We start from the raw sequence: 23,294 nt of genomic DNA, 5'->3' as shown, positions 1-23,294 counted from the left end.
TCAACATATTAAAGGACATATACAACAAACCTACTGCTAACATCATACTCAATAGTGAAAAGCTGAAAGCATTTCCTCTAAGATCAGGAACAAGACAAGGATGTCCACTCTCACCACTATTATTTAACATAGTTTTGGAATTCCTAGCCATGGCAATCAGAGACGAAAAAGAAGTAAAATAATCCAAACTGGAAAAGAAGGAGTAAAACTGTCACTATTTGCAAATGACATGATGTTATACATAGAAAATCCTAAAGATGAAATCCAGAAAACTACTAGAGCTCATCAATGAATTCAGTAAAGTTGCAGGATACAAAATTAATACAAGAATCTGTCACATTTCTATACACTAACAATGAAAAATAGGAAAGAGAAATTAAGGAAATAATCCCATTTACCATCTCATCTAAAGGAATAAAATGCCTAGGAATAAACCTACCTAAGGAGGCAAAACACGTGTACTCAGAAAACTGTAAGACACTGATGAAAATAATTGAAGATAACACAAATAGAAGGAAAGATATACCATGTTCTTGGATTGGAAGAATCAATATTGTTAAAATGACCAGACTACCCAAGACAATTGACAGGTCAAATGCAATCCCTGTCAAATTACTAATGTCATTTTTCACAGAACTAGAACAAAAAATTTTTAAATTTGTATGGAAACACAAAAAACCTGAATAGTCAAAGCAATCCTGAGAAAGAGAAACAGTGCTGGAGGAATCAGGCTCCTAGACGTCAAATTTTCTACAAAGCTACACTAATCAAAACAGTATGGTACTTGTGAAAAACAAGAAATATTAATCAATGAAACAGGATAGACAGCTCAGCAATAAAGCCATGCACCTTTGGTCAATAAATCTAGGACAAAGGAGGCAAGAATATACAATGGGGAAAACATGGTCTTATCAGTAAGTGGTGCTGGGAAAACTGGACAGCTCCATGTAAAAGAATGAAATTTGAACATTTTCTCACACCGTATATACAAATAAACTCAAAATCGATTAAAGACCTAAGTGTATAAATGGACACCATACAACTCCTAGAAGAAAACATACACCATTTGACATAAGTCTTAGTAATATATTTTTGGATCTGTCTCCTCAGGCAAGGGAAACAAAAGCCAAAACAAACAAGTGGTGCCTAATTCAACCTAAAAGCTTTTGCAGCTAAGGAAACCCTAAAAAATATCAAAAGCCAACCTACGGAATGGGAGAAGATATCTGCAAATGATATGTCTGATAAGGGGTTAATATCCAAAATATATAAACAGCTCATACATCTCAATATCAAAAACCCAACAATCCAATTAAGAAATGGGCAGAAGACCTGAATAGACAGTTTCCCTAAGAAGACATACAGATGGCTACAGGTACATGAAAAGATGCTCAATATCACTAATCACCAGGGAAATGCAAATCAAAACCACAGTAAGATATCACCTCACACCTTTCAGAATGTCTACCATGAAAAAGTCTACAAGTAGCAAATATTGGCGAGGATGTGGAGAAAAGGGAACCTTAGTTCACTGTTGGTGGGAATGTAAGTTGGTGCAAGCACTATGGAAAACTGTATGGAGGTTCCTTAAAAAACAAAAAAAATACAGTTACCATATGATCCTGCAATCCCACTCCTGGGCATATATCTGGATAAAATTCCAATTTGAAAAGATACATGCACCCCAATGTTCATAGCAGCACTATTTACAATAGCCAAGACATCAAAGCAACCTAAATGTCCATTGATAGATGAATTTATAAAGAGGATGTGGCATATGTATGCAATGGAATATTACTCAGCCATAAAAAGAGAATGAAATAATGCCATTTGCATCAACATGGATGGACGTAGAGATTATCATACTAAGTAAGTCAGACAGGGAAAGACAAATATCATATGGTATCACATATTTGGAATCTAAAAAAACATGATACCAATGAACTTATTTCAAAACAGAAATAGGCTCACAGAGATAGAAAACAAAATTATGGTTACCAGAGGGGATAGTGGGGATGAGGGGGACAAATAAATAAGGAGTTTGGGATTAACATACACACACTACTATATATAAAATAGGTAAACAACAAGTACCTACTGTATAGCACAGGGAACTATACTCAGTATCTTGTAATATTCTATAATGGAAAAGAATCTGAAAAAAAGAATATATATATCTATATATACATACATATATAAGTCACTTTGCTTTGCACTTGAAACTAACACAACATATAAAAGGAAGATAATGGAAGAATGGATTAAAATTTTAAAAACATGATCTACATATAAAAGACTCACAAAGATACAAAGACAAAATAAGTTGAAATTTAAAGGATGCAAAAATATATTTCACTCAAATAGCAACCAAAGAGAACAGAAGTAGCTATATTATCAGACAAAATAAACTTTAAGGAAAAAATGTGCAAGAGACAAAAAAGGATATTATATATTGATAAAAGTTCAAATTCATGAAGAAGGTATAACAATTCATAAACATATACATACACAACTACAGCAAGTTCCATGAAGTGAAATTGACAGAACTGAAGGGAGAAATAGACAGTTCTACAATAATAGTTGGAGAATGTGATATCTTATTTTTGCTAATGGATAGGACAACCGGGCAGATGATAAGTAAGTAAATAGAAGACTTGAACGACTACAAACTAATCAGACCTAAAAGACATATACAGAACACTCTACTCAACAGCAACAGAATACACATTCTTCTCAAGTATACATGGGCCATTCTCCAATGTAGACCATACTTAGTACACAAAAAAAGCCTTATTATGTTTTAAAGATTGAAATCATACAAAGTGGGTTTCCCTGATGGCACAGTCGTTAAGAAACCACCTGCCAATGCAGGGGACATGGGTTTGAGCCCTCGTCCGGGACGATCCCACATGCTGTGGAGCAACTAAGCCTGTGAGCCACAACTACTGAGCCCATGTGCGCACCTAGAGCTGGTGCTCTGCAACAAGAGAAGCCACCACAATGAGAAGGAGCCTGTGCACCACAATGAGTAAGCTAGAGTAATCAAAACAAGTGGTACTGGCATAGGATAGACAGACCAGAGGCATAAAACTGAAACCCCAGAAATATACCCTTTAATCTATGGTCAGTTGATTTTCAACAAGGGTGCCAAAACCATTCAAGGAGAATAGTCTCTTCAACAAGTGGTACTAGGAAAACTGGATATCCATATGCAAAAGAATGAAGTTGGGACCCTACCTTACACCATATACAAATATTAACCAAGTGAACCAAAGATACAAAGTTAAGAGCTAAAACTATAAAACCCATAGGGGTAAATCTTCATGACCCTGGATTTGACAATGATTTCTTAAGTATGACACCAAAAGAATAGGCAATGAAAGAAAAAAAATTAGATAAATTAGACTTCAAAATTTAAAACTTTTGTTCATCAAAGGACATTAGCAAAAAAGTGAAAAGAAAATCTATAGGATGGGAGAAAATATTTGCAAATCATATAAGGGGCTCATAGCCAGAATATAGAAAGAACTCCGACAAGTCAGCAACAGAAAGAATAACAATCCCATTTAAAAATAGGGAAAACTTCAGTAGACATTTCTCTGAAGAATGTATACAAATGCCAATAAGCACTTGAAAAGATGGTCGACATCACTAGCTATTACAGAAATGCAAATCAAAACCATAATGACTGATTACTTCACATCCATTAGGATGGCTATTATCAAAACAGAAAATAACAAATGTTGGTAAAGATGCAGAGAAATCAGAACATTGTTGGTGGGTATGTAAAATGCTGCAGTTACTGTAGAAAATAATTTGGCAATTCCTCAAAACGTTAAACATAGAATTACTATACAACCCAACAGTTCTACTCCTAGGTATATACTCAAAAGAATAAAAAATGAGGACTCAACAGGTATTTATACACCAATGTTCACTGCAGCATTATTCCCAGTAGTCAAAAGGTTGAACCAAACCAAGTGTCCATCGACAGAAGAATGGATAGGAAATTCCCCAGCAATCCAGTGGTTAGGACTGAGTGCTTTCACTGCCAGGGCACTGGGTTCGGTTCCCGGTCAGGGAACTAATATCCCACAAGCTGCAGGGCACAGCCAAAACAACAACAACAAAAAAAAATCCCCAGAAGAATGGATAAATAAAATGTGGTATACCTGTGCATGTATACATACATACATATATATGTATGTATATATGTATATGTGTGTGTGTGTGTATATATATATATATATATATATATATATATATATATATATATATACATACACACACAATGAAATACTATTCATCCATCAAAAGGAATAAAGTTTTGATACAGGCTACAACATGGATGAACCTGAATAAATTATGCTAAGTGAAATGAGCCAGAAGGAAAAGGACAAATAATGAATGATTCCACTCATATGAAATGTCTAGAATCGGCATTATTCATAGAGACAGAAAGTAGATTAGAGGTTACCTGTGGCCAGGTATGCAGGCAATGGGGATTCATTGCTACATGGGTACAGTTTCTTTTGGGGTAATGAAAATGTTTTGAATTAGTGGTGATGGTCACACAACATGATGAATGTAATACACTTATATATGGTAAAATGGCAAATTTCGCTATGGACTGAATTATGCTATGGTCCCCTGAAAATTTGTATATTGAAGCTGTAACCCCCAAAGTGACGGTATCTTGGAAATGGTGTTGGGAAAATTAATAGTCTTGTTCAGGCTTCAGAGACAACAATGGGCCTTTGACTAAACAAAGACCCTGAAAGAAGCTCCATACCGAACTGCTGGACTATGTACAGGTCAGCTGAAACGGTGAAAGTAGGTCTTGAGAACCAACAGATAAAAAATGGAGTAAATGACGAAGCTTCCTAGACCTTGGGAATCTGGCCAGTTCCCAGGGATCAGCGAACATTCTGAAACTTACGACTAAAGTATCAAAGCATTTATGCTAATAGCCAGAGCTGCATATTTGCATGTAAGCTGATGACTACCGGCTTGCAGCTTGGCGTGAAAAGCAGGACTCCTTTGAGCGGCACTCTGAAGTCTCACCCGTTGGATGGATGAACCGACTGGGACCTTCCCAATTGGGACTCCAGATTGCTGCTGTTCCAGGGACTTCCCAGCATTGCTTGGATCTGGATGTAGGTGTTTCCCCAGTTGGTGATGTATGCGCTTTTATCTCTTTCTCTATATATTGCTTGTTCTGCCAACGTGGTGATGCAAATTCTCCCAGATTGGTGATGTTGCTTGTTTTTCCCAATTTGGTAATGTGTGTACATTTATTTTTCTCTCTCTATATATATAACTGGTCCTTACACTGTAACTTACTACTAATATAATAAATTTCCTTATTTCTTGCTTATTGATGTGTGGAGTGGTTATTTTGCCAGTGAATCCTCTGAACCTGAAGTTGAAAGCACGTCTTTCAGCAAAACAAATGGGGCCTTTGGGAGGTTCAGATCATGTAATGATGGTGGGACCTTTAAGGTGGGAAGAGACCAGAGAGCTTAGTTCCTGCCCTTCCTTTGTGCCATGTGAGGACACAGTGAGAAGGCAACTGTCTGCAAGCCAGGAAGAGAGCCCTCACCAGGAACCGATTCTGCTAGCACCTTGGTCTTGGATTTTCCAGCCTCCAGAACTATGAGGAATACATGTCTGGTGTTTAAGCCTTCCAGCCTAAGCCTATGGGGTTTTGTTATAGCAGCTTGAGCTAAGACTTTTCTGTTTATGTATATTTTACCACAATTAAAAAAGAAGAAAAAAAAAACTCAACTGTATTCCTAAATACAAGCAGCAAAGAGAAAAGTTAAATAACAAAAACATACCATTTACAGTGAAATAAAAATATAAAATTCACCTAGGATTAACCTACAACTATGACACATTGGCAGGTGGCAGGGACCCCTGCACTCAGTGGTCTTCAGACACTGCACATGCACTCTGCAGGCTGCTTCTCCTAATATGTGTACGGTTCATGTTTTCCAAAAATCTGTCTTAAACTCTGTCTCACTTGCCTCAGTTTTTACATGGGGGGTAATAATGGACTTGGATGAAAAAGCTAAGTCATTTCTGAGGAATGACAATATGAGTGATTTTTATCTTCTCTTTCATGTTTTTCTGTACTTCCCAAATTGACTAACATCAGAATACATTTTTCATAATCAGAGAAAAATGACATTGGTTGTTACATATGTGTAACATATTTAACTTTTCTTTTCTCTGAACTCCCACTTGATCCCTATTCAGGTCTGCATGAATTCGGGGAAGAGCATCCAGGCTCCCCATCATCTGACCTGCATCAAATGTCTCCACCCACACCCTCTCTTTCTGCCCTTCCACCCTTGTCCCTGCTGTCATTCACCTGAGGCCTCCTTCCCTCCAGCAGTCAGTGCCCTGCCCCTTCCTGTGACCACTTCAGTACGTGATTTCTGCTCTCTAAATCCCTCCCTTACTGCAGGAGGGGGCAGTGTCTCTCCATCCACTCTCCTCCACTGTGTCCCATAGAAGCCCTCAGCCGGGTTCAGGTGGGCACACAGGAAGGATCTGGAGCAGTAGCTCGGCTCTGACTGCTGGTCACTGCTGGGAGGCACTGTGCAAGTCCTCAACTCTTGAAACCTCATTTTTCGCACCTACAAAATGTAGAAATTAGTATCAATGTCATAATGTTGCAGGAAAGAAAGTGGGGCGCGAGAGGATGGTCACGTGCCAGGTCTCAGGCAAGTCCCTGGGACGGCCACTGAGTGTGGGTTCTTGGCTTCATGCAGGAAAGAATTCAAAAGTGAGCCACAGTAAAGTGAAAGGTTTATTCAGGAAGAAACACACTCCACAGACAGAGTGTGGGCCATCTCAGAAGGCGAGAGGCGCCAGGGTACGGGGTTGTCAGCTTTTATAAGGCTGCGTAATTTCATAGGCTAATAAGTGGGAGGATTATTCCAACTATTTGGGGGAAGGGGCAGGGATTTCCAGGAATTGGGCCACCGTCCACTTTTTGGTCTTTTATGATCTGCCTGGGAACTTTCATGGCACCCGTGGATGTGTCGTTTAGGATGCTCATGTATTACGATGAGTGTATACTGAGACTCAAGGTCTAGTGGAAGTCAGTCGTCCACCATCTTGGACCTAGTTGGTTCTAACCGGTTTATGTCATGTCCTCAACGGCTGTCATTCTTTTAAAAGCTGTGCCCTGCCCCCCTCCTATCTCATTAAGGATGTGATGACAATAAAACAAAGCAATCTGTGTAACTAGTGAGTATAGTATACCTAGTCTACATTAAACACTCAATAATTCTAAAGCAACTTGAATCAAACACAGATTTTAGATCAGATGAACCCAGGTTCAAGGCCCTGCACAGCTGTTTGTTAGTCATCTATCCCAAAGGTGGTTTCTTAACTTCTTAAATCTCAATTTCCTCACTGAAAAGTGGGTATGATAGGGCATTGACTGTTGTGTGGTGCCGTGCACCAGGCGCTGTGCTGAGCATTTCCATTCTAGGGAGCGCACAGCCAAGGACTTGGACACGTCCCAGGCTTGGCTGTACACTAGAAACACCTGGGCAGGTTTAAAAATCCTGACGCTAGCTCTGCCCTGCCCTGGGGATTCTGAGCAGAGGGCCTGAGGTGTGGCCTAAGCACATTTTAAGAGCTTCCCAGAAACCCCAATAAGTACACATCAATGACCTGCTCCCAGAGAATTCTCTCACACTTAATTTGTTGTTGAACATTTTCCTCAGTGACTGTTTGATGTACTGAAGACATAGAGGTGGGGTGGTCTCCAGTCTTGAGACAGGGTATCCCAATTCCCACACACTTTATGTCAGCTCAAAAGGAGTCTGATGGGTGGGCCGGCTCCAGTCTTATCTGTTTACAACTGATAACAAGAAAGAGGACCTTCCCCGGACAGGGCAGGGGAGGGGGGAGGGGGGGAGGGGGGAGGGGTGTTGGTCTGCCTGCCCACCAGAGGGCCTCCAGCTGCTCCCTGGCAACCCCTTCCAGCAGGGTCTTATTAACTAAGCAAACCTGGGCTCCTCCTAGTGAAATGCAAAACTCTTTGTAAGACCTTTAAGTAAATGAGAGCAAGTGTCAGAGTGTTTTATCACCCCTAAGCCTTCAGCCCACTCCCTCCTCAGAGCTGACTTCAGATCTTAAGCAAACAGTCAGAGATGGGACATTCATCCAATTTCTAGCCTCAATCCAGAGCTAACTTCAGATCTTAAGCAAACAGCCAGAGATGGGACATTCATCCTATTTCTAGCCTCAATCCTGTTTTGCTGGCAAGACATTTCCCTTCCTTTTTCTACAGTTTCCATTTATAAGATGCATATTTTCAAAACCTTATTTGATGTAGGAAATATCATGATGTCTGAGATTTGCCTTAAAAAACACCAAGAAAAGAAAAGTGTGGAGGAAAATAACACTTAAGATTGGCAAAGGTTGATTGTTGAACCAAATGTTATTGAATCATCATCCTAGCTTTTGTGTATATTTGAAAATACAAAATTTAATAAAAGAAACTGTAGATTTTACAAACTACTTATAAAACTTTAAATATTGTCAGAAAGGTTTGGATTCAATATCTTCTTATAAACTGAACAATTTTAAAACTTTTTAATTCAAAGAAATATAATCCTTTAGGTTATCCATGGTTTTTAGTGTACAACCCACGTCGCTCATAAAGAACTTTCTATTGATTTAAAGTCATATATATACTTATTTTCATATGTAACTAAATTATGGTTTTCGAGTTAATAACCATTAAGTCTAAAAGTATATTTGTCATGACTCCCATTACAGATGTTTCACGAAGGTATGAGGCAACCTCCTCGTGTCTCCTGAGTTTTGCCCACTCAGATCTGCAGGTCCTGGTCCTGGAAGCTCACAGACCCAGCTTTTGGAAGGCTTCATGGCGGCCAGGCTCACCAATTCCCTACTAGTTTATTTAATGGCATCTTTAATTAACCTCCCATTTAAAGGTTTAAAACATTAAATCAGTATCAAAGACTATTTCATCTTTGGAGGAAGCATGCTATTTTTAGAAAGTAGTTTTTATGCAAAAATCAAAGAACAATTTGATCCAGAGTTGCAAGGTGTCCTCTGCAGTGTGATAAAAGGGCCCAGCCCTTATTTTGGCAATTAGAAAAACTGAAAATTAGCAAGACCCAGAAGAGGCCCCCAAACCATTCCCCTCTTGGATACAGAGCAGGCCCCTCATCAGACACTAGCAGGTGGCAGTTACCCCTGTGCTCAGTGGTCTTCAGATACCCGGCACCCTGCAGCCTTCTTGTAATACCTGTGCATTTCATGTTTTTCAAAGATCTAAATGCCAAAAGCTTTGGACTTAAACTCTAAGCCTCACTGAAACATGAGGGGTAATAAGAGTGCGTCCCCCGAGGGGTGCTGTATTGAGTGGGTAACGAATATGATATATTCACCACTATGCTAGGCACAGAGAAAAGGCCCTGTTTGTGAAAATATTGATGCATCCTCAGAAAGGAGGTATGAAATGACTCTCTTTATATTCATGCTCCCCACTCAAGGCTTTTGGAACTCAAGCCTGCTGGTTCTGAGGCAGGAGATAGATGGGCCCCAGGCTGAACAGCTGAAGTCTCTTCCCTGTGGACAGAAACTCCATAACAGCAGGAGCAAGAGAGAAGGCTGGGCCCCGCCCAGGTAAGAGATAAAAGACCACAGATTCCTCATTCTCATTCTCGGTCAAGGAGACCTTCCTGACTACACATGTGCAGAAAGGCTCCTTGGATCAAAAAGGGAGGGGGTGCCGCCCCATAGTAAGTGATGTCAACCTTCCCACAGGCCTCTTCGCTAGAATCCACCTTGGCTAAGAGATGTGCCCACAACTCATGGGAGGACCCTGAGATGTACCAAATACAGACTCAGAACGAGGCAAAGCAAGATGATTGGCCAAAGGAAACCAGGCAGAAATGCCCCATAAAAATGATTCAAACTACCACAAGGGCGTGACTCTCCTCTGAGCCCACCCGTGTGTCTATCCACACGTACCCTTTTTCCTCCTAATAAACACTTTACTTGCTTCACTACTTTCCATCTCTACGTGGAAATTCATTTCTACACAGCTGACGGGCCAGGGCCTTGTCACTGGCCACTGGTCCCTGGTGGTCTAGTGGCTAGGATTCAGCATATGCTCACTGCCGAGGCCTGACTTCAACCTCTGGCCGAACCGAAACCCTGCTTTAAGCTGCTGCAGGCAGAGGCCACCAGAGATCAATTCCGTCCCACACAACTGGTCCCTTCACTAGCTGGGCTCCTCACCATCCCCCAGTACAAGGAGTGTGCAACATAAAATCTCTATTTTCCTATGAAAGCTTTTTTTTTTTTTTTTTTTTATGAAAGCTTTTTGTTCACGTTGAGGTTTTAATTTTTTGTTTTTTTCAGGGAGGGAAAGGCTTGTTGCTTTGGTCACCGATGTTTTACATTAGGGGTTGACCACTCCTGCTGCTATCAGTACAGTAAACACTGTTGGGGAGAGAATCCGGCTGTGTCTCCACCCCACCCTGCCCCCACCCCCAGCGGGGTCTCATTGAGGGGATGATCCCTGAGGCTCACTTTTGGGCCCTGCCTGTCACAGCCTGCCTTTGCCTAAGCGAGTTGCACAGCAGAACTCAGAGACCTCATTGCTGTTTCTCGTGGCCTGGGTAGAGAGTAGGAAATACCTGTGTCTTCTGTACTTATCCATCTTGGCTCCTGAGGCAGTTCTACCAGGACCTGCAGTAAAGACACCTTCAAATACAAAAACTGTCAGACTCAGCTTCCTTGGAGATCCTCAATGTATCCATGAGAGAAGGAGACTTTTATACCAGACGTGTCAGTAGGAAAATGACCCGGAGCCACTCTGTTAGGTAAGAACGGAGATCATCTAGACCTTAGAGCCAAGAGGGGTGCTGAAGAGCCCGAATAAACTGCAATGCATGCACGATGTTCCTTCTCTTAAAGGGACACATACACTCTTGGTCTCAACATCTTTCTAAGGGATGACAACATTAATCAAAATCTACAAGTTACAAAATGACTGCAGAATATTTATTGTACATTAAAAATATACCTACACATTATATACTTATATATTTGTATATGAATGCATTACATCTTATACATATATAAATTTCTGCTCATACTTTTTTATATTTTAAACTTTGATAACTTTCTTTAAATATTCTAGGCTTCTGTTTATGATCAGTTTGGCATTACAGATCATCCACGTGGGAAACAGTAAGAACTATTTTGTTTATAGTCTCAGTTTTTGTTGCGTATTTGCTTCTCAATCATGATCAGTCTCATTTTCAATTAACTTTTTAAGGCTATCAAAGAGAGAAATATAAAGGTAGTAGAGAAGGAATCAACAGTGCTACAGCTCAGAAGCTCCAGCAGAAAACACTCGATTGGACCTTGAATAATTTTAGGGAGGAGAACGACAGCGCGGAGGGCTGGAGGCCGCAGGGTTCATTGCCCTACTCGCGGACTTTCCAAGAGCGTAAGTCGCGACGCTGCCCACAAAGGTCATCTCGGTCAGTGAACTCTGAGTTTATAAAACATTTTACCATCTTCAAATAATGATACCTTATAAAGTAAAAAATATTTCCTAGTGAGGTGCTCTTTTACTCTGAAAAATGTTTTACTATTTTATTGGTAAAACGTTGCGTTCGCTTTTAAACGGATATTTTTCTGCGGGTCCAGAGCACTGTGATTTTAATGTATTTAAAGCAACTATCCCGACCCAGGATAACAGCGGCCCTTTGCTAGTCTTACTGCAGACTCTCAGGCTCCAGATCCCTGGTCCCCAGGGGGTCCGCAGTGGAGGTGGGGGCGTGGATGGGCAGTGGTGGAATTAAAAAAAAATTTTTTTTTTTTTGCCTTCTTCACACCCGTGGGTGGTCCCCGCCCGCCCGAGAGGCCTGTCTTTAATCACCATCTTGGGAAGTCACAGCCTAACTTTAACATGTGAAAGGAAGAAAGAAAGAACACCCTACTTGTAGGGGGCAGGGTTTCCCGTCTGTCTTAGGGCTCCCGCTCCTTCCTGACCCGCCGGCACCCCAGGTAGTTCGTGTTTTAATCCTTAAGTTAACAAGCAGGGTTTACCTGAGCAAACACTCTCAGCAGGGAGCCAATTTTATTGCCTCCCGGCGGCGATCTTACTCGGCCCTCCTCGGGCTTCTCAGATGCAGAGGGCCGCGCGCGGAGCTGACGCCCAGGCCTCCCCCACAGGTGCGCCCCCGCGGCCGCGCTGCTGCCGGAACGGCGGCACCTGCGTACTGGGCAGCTTCTGCGTGTGCCCCGCTCACTTCACCGGCCGCTACTGCGAGCACGACCAGAGGCACAGGTAGGCGGAGGGTTGAGCAGGTTACGGGCTGGGTGGGGCGGAGGGGGCGCAGCGGGCGGCGGGGGCGCGCGGGGCGGGGCCGGGGGCGCGCGCGCCCGCCGCACTGACGCCGGGCCTGCGCCTCCGCAGCGAATGCGGCGCGCTGGGGCACGGAGCCTGGACCTTCCGCGGCTGCCGCCTCTGCAGGTGTGTCTTTGCGGCCCTGCACTGCCTCCCGCTACAGACACCCGGCCGCTGTGGTAAGAAGACCCGCGTACTGTGCCTACAACCCACACACAGGGGCAGCTGCTCCTTCCTACCCAGCGATCCATAGCGATCTCCCTGTGCCAGACGATCCAGGCCTGGGCAACCTGGGTCGATTCATGACTCGGGAAAGTCGTCGTGAATCACTCAGTGTATTACCATTACTGTCATTTAAAAATTTATTCCTAAGCGTCCCATATCCCGATTGCCGAGTGTATACGTGATGTCCAAACAGTGTCCTTAAGCGTCCTTTACAGAGAGCAGAATTCGGGGAGCGCGCAAGCTGGTAAGCAGAGCCGCGCCTGGCAGACGGGTATTTCTCTACACTAAGCCAAAACCACCTTCTCACCTGTGAAATGCAGAGGGCACGCTGGAGCAGGACGGGAGCAGTCCTGCATGGCCAGGTGCTGCCCTTCAAGGCCAACCCGTCAATGCTCCCAGGGAAGCAAGGCGCCTGGTAACCACAGCTCAGACCTGCCACATAAAAGCCAGTGGGGTGTGGAGAACACGCAGGGTGAACATGCATTTATGAAGATTCTGAGCAGTTCCCAACTCAATGCAAATGTTTTGCTTGTAAAACTAAGTAAGGAACGTGAACTTCCGAGGTCAGAAAACAAACAAAATGCTCTGCTGCTGAGCCATCGTCTTGGGCAGGGACCAGGGACACAAGTAAAGAAGGCACTCCATTTCCATCGCCCTCTCGCCTTTTCAGTAAGCTCTGGCTGGGACAGCAGTGAGGGGCTCAGTTAATGCAGGCACAGCCCTTCAGCCCTCTTTATAGCCCTGGGTGTGCTCCATGTGAAGCCCTTAGGCCCACTCTCCTGTTCCTCCCTGCACTACAGTCAACCCTGGGCAAATTCCACTATCTAAGGGCACGCGTAGTGGTAGCACAAACCTTCATCCCCGCTTCACACCCCCTTGTCCACTGTCAGGACTGCAGGAGAGGGGCAGCACTCTTGGCGGCAGAGCCCTCTTGGTGGGGTTCCCTGGGTGGGGCCCCTAGTGGAGGAACACACTTAATGAATGCTCAGCCTCCCTCCTCTGCAACCTGGATTAGCAGTCTAGTGACACTCTTAGTGAAGGTGCAGCCCTTCAACCCCACGGCTGCTCCCCGTTCTCAGCCAACTCTGCCTGGTACACGCAGTGTCTGTTGGGGGGAGTGTGATTATAGTACAATATCCTTTCCCTCCCTCCCTCTCCTACTGGGCTCTCTGTTTGCTGGGCCTGTGCCCCTGATTCACTAGCTGCTCTTTCAGCGCCCCAGAGAATGGAGGACAAAATTATGTAATAAGCATCAGAATTGCAGATGGTGCCTATGTAGTCCTACAGGTGAAGTCATTTCCCACTTGTCATTGGTGCCCCCAGCAGTGATGTGTGGAAAGGGCTAGCTGTGATCATTTCCAATCTTCTAAGCAAGGCCAGCTTGGGTTCAGAAGCAACAGAGCAGGAACTGGGTTCTAGGATGTCTGCTCACATCCTGGGAAACATCCAAGACTGGGACTGCTGTCTGCTAAGGACAGTGACAGCGACTCTGAAAATGTGGCTTCTGCTCATCAAAGTTGAACAAAATAGTGCAGTCATCTTTCAGAGTAATTTTTCAGGTGCAGAAAGGGCAGTTACCTTTTGTACTCTTTGACCCATTGATTCTGCTTCAGGGCAGGTGACAGTGGTGGTGGCTGTGTTGACAGTGGTTATGATGGCATGAGGATGACGATGTTAATTATAGCAGCTGCGCTGATAGATGGTTATGATGATGTGAGAATGGCAGTCATCATGATGATAACTGTCTTTATGAGCTCTCAGTATATTTCAGGGACTTTATACACTTAATCCTATTCAGTTCTCATAACAAACCTAGGAAATAGGTATTATCCCTTTTATATTTGAGGAAACTGAAGCTTAGTTAACTCCTATAGTTTGTCTTTGTTTTTTTTTTCTTAAGAGATAATCACAGAGGTTAGTTGTTAATTTAGAAACAATATGGTATTTTACAATAACATTTAAATTATTTTAAAATATAAATTAACATACCATGGCATATTGATATAAACATTGACATAATGATAATTAATATGTAATTAATATTAATCTGTGAATAAAATTGCTACCGTTCACAGAGTACATAAGCACATCCCTAAACTATGTCAAACACTTTTTTAAAAAATTGAGATATAATTGCCATATAACATTATATTAGTTTCAGGTATACAACACAGTGATTTGATATTTGTATATATTGAGAACTGATAATCACAGCAAATCTAGTTAACCTCCATCACCACACATAGTAATAATTTTTTTTCTTGTGATAAGAACTTTTAAGGTCTACTCTCTTAGTAAGTTTCAAATATGCAATACAGTGTTATTAACTATAGTCACCATGTCATACATTACATCCCCATGACTTATTTATTTTATAACTGAAGGTTTGTACCTTTTGACCCCCTTCACCCATTCGCTCCCCACCTTTGGCAATCACCAATCTGAGTTTGGTTTCTTTCTTTTCTTTTCTTTCTTTCTTTTTTTTCTTTTAGATTTTACAAGAAAGTGAAATCAGAGGTGTTTGTCTTTTTTGTCTGACTTATTTTGCTTAGCATAATGCCTTCAAGGTCCATCTATGTTGTTGCAAATGGCAAGATTTCCTTTTTTTAATGGCTGAATAATATTCTGTTTTATATACATATATGTATACAGCTCACATTTTCTTTATCTATTCATTCATCAATGGACACCATGGTACTTCCATGTCTTTTGTTCCATAGCTATTGTAAATGATGTGCAATGAACACAGAGATGCAGATATCTTCTAAAGTTAGTGTTTTCATTCCCTTTGCACAGATACCCAGAAACAGAATTGCTGGATCATATGGTAGTTCTATTTTTAATTTTTTGAGGAACTTCCGTACTGTTTTCCACAGTGGCTGCACAAATTTACATTCCCACCAAAGGTGCACAAGCGTTCAGGGTCTGATTCTTAACCACTTTACCATTCCAGACTCTTCCTATAATTATCAGTATAAATTAAAGACAATATTGTTTTGGAGTGTTTTTTTTTTTTACACTAAAATTTTATTATGGATATAACCAGAACTTTTATTGGCAAAATCACATTTTTTATTGAATTTTTCTTTGAGCCACTGAGTAGATTTGCCCTAAATATATCTTTTTTCTAATTGAATGAAAGATTCTTTAAATTCTATAGTGCTTTACAATTTTCAGAAGTTTCACACACATGATTTCATATAATCCCATAATAACCCTTTTATTTTCCCTACGCCTATATTGCCCTTCCCCACTTTCTTCTCCCCTCTGGTAACCGCTAGTTTGTTCTCTATATCTGTGAGTCTGCTTCTTTTTTGTTTTATTCAATAGTTTGTTGTGTTTTTTAGATTCTGCATATAAATAATACCATACAGTATTTGTCTTTCTCTGACATTTCACTAGGCATAATACCCTCCAAGTCCATTCATGTTGCTGAAATGGCAAAATTTCATTCTTTTTATAGCTGAGTAGTATTCCTGTGTGTGTGTGTGTGTGTGTGTGTGTGTGTGTGTGTGTGTGTGTGTGTGTGTGTATCACATCTTCTTTATCCATTCATCTGTTGTTGGACACTTAGGTTGCTTCCATGCTTTGGCAATTGTAAATAATGCTGCTAATGAACATTGGAGTGCATGTATCTTTTTGAATTAGTGTTTTTGGTTTTTTTTGGATGTACACCCAGGAGTGGAATTGCTGGATCATATGGTAATTCTAGTTTTAGTTTTTTGAAAAACCTCCATACTATTTTCGACATTGGCTACACCAATTTATATTCCCACCAACAGTGTACAAAGGTTCCCTTTTCTCCACATTCTCAACATTTGTTCTTTGTGTTCTTTTTGATGATAACCATTCTGATAGTTGTGAGATGATATATCATTGTGGTTTGGATTTGCATTTCCCTGATGATTAGCGATGTTGACCAATTTTTCATGTGCCTGTTGGCCATCTGCATTTCCTCTTTGGAAAAATGTCTACTCAGTTCTTCGGCCCATTTTTTTAAATCTGGTTTTTTGTTTTGTTTTGTTTTTATGTTGAGTTGTATGAGCTGTTTATATATGTTGGATATTAACCCCTTATAGCTCATATCATTTGCAAATATTTTCTCCCATTCAGTAGTTGCCTTTTTGTCAGTGGTTTTCTTTTCTGTGCAAAAGCTTTTAAGTTTAATTAGGTCCCATTTGTTTATTTTTGCTTTTACTTCCTTTGCTTTCGGAGACAAATCCAAAAGAATACTGCTGTGATTTATGTCAAAGAATGTTCTGCCTGTGTTTTCCTCTAGGAGTTTAATTGTATCCATGCTTACGATGTAGGTCTTTAATCCATTTTGAGTTTATTTTTGTGTTTGGTGTTAGGGAGTGTTCTAATTTCATTCTTTTACATGTAGCTGTCCAATTTTCCTAGCACCACTTATTGAAGAGACTGTCTTTTCTCCAATGTATAATCTTGTCTCCTTTGTCATGGATTAATTGACCATAAATGTGTTGGTTTATTTCTGGGCTTTTTAAGAATATTTTTGATAGTGTTATTTAGAATATTGAAAATTTGACCATGTTGTAAATCCAACAGCAGAATAATAGGTAAGTAAATGTTTTAACTCCTTTAATGGAAGATTATGATGACTTTGAAGAGTATATGGAAGATAGAATGGAAAACTGTATTTACAATATATTTCTACTGTGAAAGGACACATATGGATGGGGATCACAAATAGATAACAACATGCTACAAAACTGTGGTCCTCTGGCTCCTCCAGGGACCCAAAGGCCAAAGGATCTCCAGGGGCTCTCCCTGCTCTGATACTCTATGGGTCCAAGTTTGACAGGCTTTCTTAGTCCCAATATAATATCTTTTCAAGGATAACTTGCCCTGTGAGGGTGCAGGGCAGGATAAAATTTATGCAAAATAATCTTGTTTGTTGGTGTGAGCTATTTTATAATTTTTTTCTGTTCCACGACCTAAAATAATGCTTTGTGCATAATAATTCTAAATAAATATTGAATGGATGACCTTTGACCTTTTAGTTCCAAATATAGTGCCAAAGAAGAAACACCATATAAGCTATTACCTACTATTATATTACATTAAAACAATCAGTTTTCAGTGCTCTAAATACAATATGCTTAAGACAGGTTAACTATCATTCTACCATTTTCTTCATTTACATTTGTTAATTTTGCATGTAAAGAGGCAATGTGGCATATAAAAAAAGCATGGGAAATCCCCAAAATACTTGTTCAAACCCCCCAAAATACTTGTTGTAATGTTCATGATCTTTATGAAAGGTTAAATAACTGTGCTTCAGTCTCCACAGCACCAATATTTACCCCATTGGTTTGTTAAGATGAAAAGACCCTATACCTGTTTCATATTATACATAAAGTAAAATATTGTTACTTTATTATCATCACCATCAACCATATTCACATCAATACAATGAAGTTAGAAAAAATGACTTCATAATCTAGCACTTATGTGCAAATTTACTGAAATGTGGTTTTCAGGTTGTGAACAATACCCACTATACCATTAACTGATGAGCACTCTTACAATTAGAGTTTAAAAAAAAATCAAGAAGAATGACAACCTTGGAGCTAGCAGTCCTTGATTCAGCCCGAGATCTCATTTTACCAAGACGGTGATTCTTCCTACACGCAGCCCAAAGAATTAAGTATTTCTTTAGTATCAAGAACCATTATGTTCTAAAATTTAGAATCTAAATAATGACACAGTGAAGTAGCAAATTCGAATGTCTTCAGAGATAAACAGGTCATGTAAATGTCACATGGGGGTCAGGTCAAGCCTCACCTTCAAACCCAATTAAAAAAAAATACAGTTCTGGCACAAAACAGTCAGCCAACCAACCAACAAGCAAACGAACAGAGCCAGCCTGTGGGCCTATTGGAAGGATGGCCCTCCTAGGTCCTGGCCCCAGCTGGCTCTCAGCAGTGGGTGTGCTGCCCAGGAGAGAGCAGGCCCTTTGTCAGATCCCTCTGGGACATTCTCCCATGATAGGTGCCGTTTCAGTGGGGGAGCTTCTTTGGGTGTCATCACAGAGAGGAAACCATCTGGCTCTCCAGGGGCATTCAGGGGTATCTTCAAATTGGAAAGTTTGGGGAATTCTGGCTCTGGAACTCATACTGAAACAAGATATTATCCTCATCCAGGTGACCTCTATTTAAATCCCCACTCAGTGGTGGTGACAAGTGACACGTGCTGAACATTCACAAATTTGATTTCACTTATATCTTCCTTTACATACATGCCTAAGACTAACATAATGATAAAAATCTCTGCTATGTCTGTGCAAGTCTAAAAAGAGACCTTTTGATAAGTGTATAATTAAAATCCCAGGTTATAGTAAATCATCCATCGGTAGCAGAGTTTCCTTTTTGGTATGACATAAAATAATGACAAGCCATAGAACCATTGGTTTCGTAGATTCTAATAAACAGTAAATATTAATAAAGCTTATTTTAATTTTTTCCTATCAGTATATAGTGGAAGTTCTAATATTTTCTCACTAAGCTCAATGGGTGACCTTGGGCCCCCTGGGAGGGACACTGCATGTTGCTCACAGCCCCAGTTTGGGGACCCCTGCTTGAGGGACGGACTCCATCTAACCAAATTCACAAGGCTGACTATAACAATGGCCTTTGAGTTCATATACAAGAAAAGACTGCCAACAGGGCCTGAATCCTCTCTGTGGGCAGCCTGTTCCCTTCCACCAGGGAAAAATCAGTGAAGCTCAGTACAGGCTGACCCCTTCTTTACCTGTAGCTGATTCTCACGCTGGGACCACCTGTTGTATCATCAGCTTTTCTGGAACCTCCTCTGAGCCCACATGCTAAGGTTCCTGTTTTGTGGGGTTCAAGTACCCTGGAACAACCCTCTCCCATGGGGGTGGTGTGGGGAATGGTGCCCAGGTCTGGAGTGGGCCTGACCTTGGTCTTGTGCTGAGCGTGGCCTCCTGGACATGCCCACCGTAGTCACCTACGGACAGATGCAGGGCAGGTCCGTGCTGCGGTGGCTCGTCTTCATCATTACTCATTAGTTTCTGACGGTTCATGCTCACCACAGGTTTTCACGTTCAGAGGGCAGTTTCTGGAGGAATCCTAGAGGACAGTGCTTGGACGGTTTGTCAGGGGAAGAGAAGGCTGGCTTCTGCCAGTCAGCCCTGGGGAAACGGTCCCTTTAAGTTGGCCCTTTCCTCATCGGCATGCTTCCCTGCCCAGCTGACCCCACATCCAGCCCAGACTTGCTTGTGAGAATGCTTAGTGGAGTTGGTGCCCCTGCCTGCGGCCATGCCTGTGGGGCTTGTCAGCTTCACAGGGTAGCCACTCACCACCGGTGACTTTGGCCTCGACCCTTGCCCCGTCTCACTACCCCAGAGATTCCCACTCAACACCTTTGGGCTGGGGTCCTAGCTATATAGAAAGCCAGACGCACGGAGCCTTGGGGCTCAGAGTGAGACCTGCAGTGGAGGAGACACACTGCCTCAGCAGGGTGGTGAGCACTGCGGGTGGGGCATCGCCCCCAGTGCTCTGCAGCTGCGCCTTGTTGGAACTTCCTCTGTGGGGATATCCGCCGTTGCTGTAGGGATGGGTGCTTTTCTCTTCAATAAGTGGTCCCTAGTCAGAGAAATAGAGTCAGGGCTAATGGGGGAAAAGTTGGACCTTCTTTGGAACAGATGGGTGCAAGCTATTTTATGTTATTTTATTTTAAATCAGATCCTCTTACCTGCATTGCTAAATGACGGGTGTGGAACTCTGAACGATCACCTTGGCCAGCTCATGTGCCAGATGAGAAGGGCTCAAGGGCTGTTTCTCTGTGAGCCTTAAAAACAGCAAACTGATTCTCCTTCAGCTCTCCAGGTTACACAAAAATTCCTCTGTTTCCAGCCGCAGCGCGAGGAAGGTACAAGCTAAAGGGAAGCACGTCTTCCTGGGGCTGCGCCGCGTTCCCCACATTGGGCTTCATTCCGCGCTCCGCGCTGCCCTCCTCGTGGCCGGGAAGCCGCGGCTCAGGCTCCGCGGCTGATGCAGAGCCCGCCGGGCAAGGCCTAGAGAGGAGGCCCAGCGAGAAAAGGGCTTTAGCGGAGCAGGTGCAGATATCTCTGTTTCACTCTCTTAAAGCAAGCCTGCCACAGCATGTCTCATACACTCTCGGGAATTTTTTCCAGACCTGAAAGACTTTCTCGCCTCACACTCTAATGGACCAAGAACGCAGCTCACGGGGAATGTTCTCCTCCTCCTGCCCTGCTTCCTCCTGAAATCCGTCCTCAGCGAAGGGGGAGGCCGCTGACGGGACCGCAGTTCCACCCGGCGGAACCCGAGCCGCGCCTGGCCTCCCAGCGTGGCCGAGCGAGGCGGCGCTGCGTGGGGAAGCCGGGCTCGCTTGTCCTCTTGTATTGTCTATATTGTAGGTAATAGATTGGTTTCATTTCTTATCAAGTGGAGCATTAGATGCATATTTGTATTGTTTAATAAACAATTGCATGAAAGAGCCTTTCTTGCTTTCCTGGGTATACGATTTAGAAGCGCAGGAGTAGACGCTAGAGGCTGGGGCCCCTTCAGCCCAATCTCTGATGATTTCAGAGTAGACCAAACATGTGGCCCCTCCCAGATAACAGCTCCCCGTTGAGCACTACTTGAGCCCCACACATAGCTGCGGCAACACTTCACATCAGTTATTTGGTCATTCAGTCTACCCACTAGTTTCTAAGTCCTGGGGGGCAGGGACGGTGCCACATGTGTGTCCCCAGCACTGCTATGCTGTGAGTCTGCCAAGAAGAAGATGCCTAAAAATGCTCCATAGGCAAAGAAAGGAAGGCAAAAAGGCGGAGGGAGCCAGGGCTGGAGGCCAGCGGCTGGGCACCCCATCTCCTTTCTCTAGCTTCCTCTACTAATGGCTCAGTTGTGACACCCTTTTCGGGACAATTAACACTTCTTGAGATTATCACCAACATCTCTGTAAAAAGGAGCCCTTAAAGTGGACCAAGGAGCCTGTCTTCCCGCCAATCACACAGTACTTGGGAGCCTGGCGTTTCTCAGCTGGATCTGTCAAATATATTAGCTCTCTATTGATTAAACACAGCCCTGTTTGGACAGATACCATAACTAGAAATCAGAGGAGTGAAAACAAGAAGAATATTGTAAATTATTCAGGCAAACTAATCAATAAGAATAAAATATGAGAGAGACAAGGACTCTGGGATAGACAACACAGCCTGAATTAAATTAATTGGTCAAAATATTGATATTTTATAAACCTTATAGAATTTCCTTTAAAATATTCAAAGCTGAATTCAATGGGAAGGCCATCACGCATTTATTGTGCATGTGATATAAAGCTACATATACTGGGGTGCTATTGTGAGCAGAAGAGTGTCTTTCAATCAACATTGAAACCTCCCTGCCCGGACAGGGTGGTCCCAATGCACGATACATACAGGTGAATAGAGTTCTCAGTGTAAGCACTGAAATAGGAAATCTGCTGAACTAAATGGGGTGCTACTTTACAGCTCTACAGAGTGAGCGTGAGCTCACACACACACACACACCAATGCTGCAAATATCTTGTGAAGCCTGCCATAAGCTGGGGTTGGTGGCTCCGCCCTTCAAGCTTGAGTGGGAGAGAGAAGTGAAAAAATGCAAAGGTCAGTGACTACAGAAGTCCCCCAGGATGCTGTGGGGCACGGGAGCCAGGCAGGCTGAGAAAGGCCCCCTGCACATAAAGCTGCACACTTTAGAATGTTCACTTTGAATGCACTCAAATAGGTGACATTTCCATTGAGGTTTTCAGCTTTTTACACCCACTTTAGTTCATAAGCCTATGTAATACAGTTATTTTTAAAATCTGTATTGTAAATTAGTTTATTGGCATTTTCAAACTTTTCCACCATTGGCTATGAAAATATGAATTTGATGTAATATTCAAATAAGAGTTAAAGAAAAAGAAGGTAGAATTCAGTAAAGGGTTGACTGGGACTCTGGTTCAGGAGAAAATAATTATTAAAGTTTTGAAACATAAGTATTTCTAGGTAATAATGACTTCTGATAGCAAAGTGGTCTTTACATGATTTCAAGTACATTCTGAGCAGTACCATCTGTTGCAGCTTCATTTTATGGAAATAAGTAATGAACTTTGCAAATTTAACCTAAGAACCTGATGAATATGTTTATATTATGTGTACAATGTTTACAAAATGCGCATCTTCTACACTTTTATACCAATATGAAGTGTGCTAAAAAAACATAGGCAGACAAAAGGATACATTGTCTCATTTTCAACAGCTCCACTTCAGGAAATTGAACTAAGAAGGCTGCTCCACACTTGAGAGTCTACAACTGTGGTAAAAAGGAAAACCAAGACATGTTCATTTTTAGTATGAATATCCAGGATATAAACACTCATTTACATTTTAAATAGAAAATTAGAAACCAGGATTATGGATTTACATAACATTTACATTTTAAATAGAAAATTAGGAACCAGGATTATGGATTCTCCTAATAATAATCAGAATAATTCCTAATTTTAAGCAAAAAACCCCAGATTAACCATTTTCTCTATCCATTTATCCATCCACCTAACTAACTAACCAGTTAAGAAACCGTGACCTACTTAGCTCTGAAAAGATCAGAAA

At 42.0% G+C, this 23,294-nt stretch overlaps 1 protein-coding gene across 1 annotated transcript; it reads left to right on the top strand.

Moving 5' to 3' along the window:
* Positions 1–6,709: 6,709 nt before the first annotated feature.
* On the top strand, positions 6,710–20,950 carry LOC116756397 (cryptic protein-like). Its single transcript, XM_032636645.1, has 7 exons — positions 6,710–6,731; positions 9,549–9,681; positions 11,189–11,256; positions 11,345–11,518; positions 12,250–12,364; positions 12,494–12,603; positions 20,829–20,950. The coding sequence occupies exons 1-7, from the start codon at positions 6,710–6,712 to the stop codon at positions 20,948–20,950; spliced, it is 744 nt and encodes a 247-aa protein (XP_032492536.1).
* The last annotated feature ends 2,344 nt before the right edge of the window (positions 20,951–23,294 follow it).

Source organism: Phocoena sinus, chromosome 7 (genome assembly GCF_008692025.1).
Source record: "Phocoena sinus isolate mPhoSin1 chromosome 7, mPhoSin1.pri, whole genome shotgun sequence".
NCBI lineage: Eukaryota > Metazoa > Chordata > Mammalia > Artiodactyla > Phocoenidae > Phocoena > Phocoena sinus.
Note: the sequence above shows the minus strand (reverse complement) of the source record. Positions and strands in the feature narration are given on the sequence as shown.